This window comes from Argentina silus (genome assembly GCF_951799395.1).
Source record: "Argentina silus genome assembly, chromosome: 6".
Classification (NCBI taxonomy): Eukaryota; Metazoa; Chordata; class Actinopteri; order Argentiniformes; family Argentinidae; genus Argentina; species Argentina silus.
Window position 1 is genome coordinate 20,546,255 of NC_139660.1, and position 2,500 is coordinate 20,548,754.

General features: G+C 49.9%; 1 protein-coding gene across 1 annotated transcript in view; it reads right to left on the bottom strand.

Annotated features, from left to right (window-relative positions):
* Positions 1-2,442, bottom strand: part of aipl1 (aryl hydrocarbon receptor interacting protein-like 1) — a gene marked incomplete at both ends in the record, with an annotated part of 5,707 nt that extends 3,265 nt beyond the window's left edge. Inside the window, 2 exons of the mRNA XM_083671900.1 lie at positions 1,107-1,286; positions 2,335-2,442. Coding sequence (XP_083528026.1) covers positions 1,107-1,286; positions 2,335-2,442 — 288 coding nt within the window. The remainder of the gene's footprint in view (positions 1-1,106; positions 1,287-2,334) is intronic.
* Between the last annotated feature and the right edge of the window lie 58 nt (positions 2,443-2,500).

Genomic DNA, 2,500 nt, shown 5'->3' on the forward strand with positions numbered 1-2,500 from the left:
GACACGCACATACGGCCTGACTGCATGGCACGCACGCACGCACGCACACACACACACACACACACACACACACACACACACACACACACAGCCTGACTACACACACACACACACACACACACAGCCTGACTACACACACACACACACACACACACACACACACACACAAAGTTTGGCAAACTGGTGTCTTTCAGAGCTGGCCAGTGACCAAATTGCCTCTTCAATAGCTACAAGCTTGTCATTAAACTGACACAAAGGAGTATTTGTCTGTTTTGACCTGTCCTCACAGTTGTTTCCAGCTGTCTTCATTATCATAAACACCATTGGCTGGATACACACACAGGACAACAGAGCACCTCACCTGCGTGGCGTTAGGTGTGTTCAGTGTGTTTGTATTGTGTTACATATCATTGAGAGAGATATTGAGGGAGAAAAGTGGTCATTCCAGGGAAGGCTGGTTGAGGCAGAAAGCTTTGGAAGGGATGACAATGAGGCCGTCCTCCCATTTCTACCTCCACCAGCATCTCCAGGTTTCATCAGTGTGCTCTGAATACGAGGACCTTTTTGTATTCCGGACAATAATGGTTGTTCATAATAATGGGAACAGTTCTGTAGAGGATACAGGGGTCAATTGTTAGTCAGTTGACTCCTCCACTCTCTTCCTACTCAGAACGTGTTAGGGGAGAAGGTCTAGGTTCCTCCCCTTAGATACTCTCCTCCAACGCTTTCTGAGAAGAACCCAGTGGAGGACGGAGGAGAAGGACATGAGGAATAGAGTTTGTAACCGTCGAGAAAGGGCCAGGGACGACAGGTATCGGCTGAAGTGAGAGAGAAGCTTCGTCCCAATGATCTACCCTTCTCCTAAAGCGTGTCCTGAAGGGAGTTTTCACCACCTATCAGGGGAGGCTGGTGGAAGTAGAAAAGCCGGAGGACCGGCTCATTGTAATGCATGGAACAGAATGAGGAATGGTACCGTCCTCCGATTTCTACATTCGCCATACCGTTCCTCATTCCGTTACCATGCATTACAATGAGCCCTTCCTCCGATTTTTCCACCTCCGCCAGCCTCCCCTGACCTGACCTCCACTACTGTACTGCGTACTCACGGTGACGTCACACCAGAAGTCGGCCACCTCTCCTATCCTCATGGTGGTCAGGAGAGTCTCCCAGATCTCCAGCTTGAACATGTTGCCAATGACAACCTCCATCGGCACGCCCACCTTCTTACTGTCGTCCAATACCGTGCGCTCGTCGTCACACAGCTGGGTACGGAAGTGGAACGTCACCTGATACGAGGGAACGAGGGAGGGAGGGGGTGAGGAAGACGAGGAGAGAGGAGGAAAGGAGGAAAGTGGGGAATGAGGGGGGGAGGAAGACGAGGAGAGAGGAGGAGAGGAGGAAAGTGGGGAATGAGGGGGGGAGGAAGGAGAGGAAGAGATGGAGGAGAGGATGTTTGGAAGTGGAGAGACAAGGTGAGGAAGGAAGGGAGCAGGAAAGGGGAGAAAGAAGGAAATGGTATTAGTCCTGACTGTTTAGCCCCATCCTGGTGAGATACTATTTCCCCACAGCAATTTTCAAGGGGCTTGGTATGCAAACATGACCCTGAATCGACCTTTTGTAAGGCCATGACCTTCGCCTTCGAACTGACCCTACATTAGAGCTTGTTTATTGTACCAGGGGAGACTGGCGGAGGTAGAAATCGGAGGACAGGCACCAATGTGTTTGATGCCATTCCTCATTCCATTCCATCCATTACAGTGAGCCTGCCATTGCGACACACTGGCCTTGTTGTCGTGGGCAACTGTCCTCCGCTGAGGGCAGGAGGTGACATTTCAGGACCTCTTATGAAATTATCACTAATGGAACGATAAGCGTCATGTGACCGTAAGTGTCATGTGACCCGACAAACGATGACATTTTTTACAAGCCTCATGAGACAATGACCACGTCTTTTTGTCATTTCAAAAACAACAGTTGTCTGTAGCTGACCTCTGAACCCTCCTCACCCGCCATGTCCTCTAATCTGATTCATTTGATAGAGCATAACATGGATTGAGAGAATTAACGATTTGATACTCCCCAACCTGCTGCTCTGACATTTCATAACAGAACTATTTCGAATATTCGATGAGTAAATAGCAGAATAAATGGCGTAATATCCAGCATGCGATCAGGGGAAGGGAATCTTTCATCGCGGGAGGCTGGTGGAGGTAGAAATCACATTGTAATGCATGGAATGGAACGAGAAGTATGCACGTGCCTCTACCAGAAGATCTAAGTTAGCGAGGTTGAGTCCGAAGAGGCAGCGTTACAGACAGAGAGGCGGAGGCCTACCTTGGTTCCAGTGATGAAGCGGGGCATCTCGGCGGTCCCGCCGTGTAAGATGGTCTTCTTGATGCCCTCCACGCCCATCAGCATGGCCTTATCTATGTCCCCAGACATCCCCTGGGGTGTAGGTGTGTGTGGTGCTTTATGCAGATTTGTAGGCGTCTATGTCTCT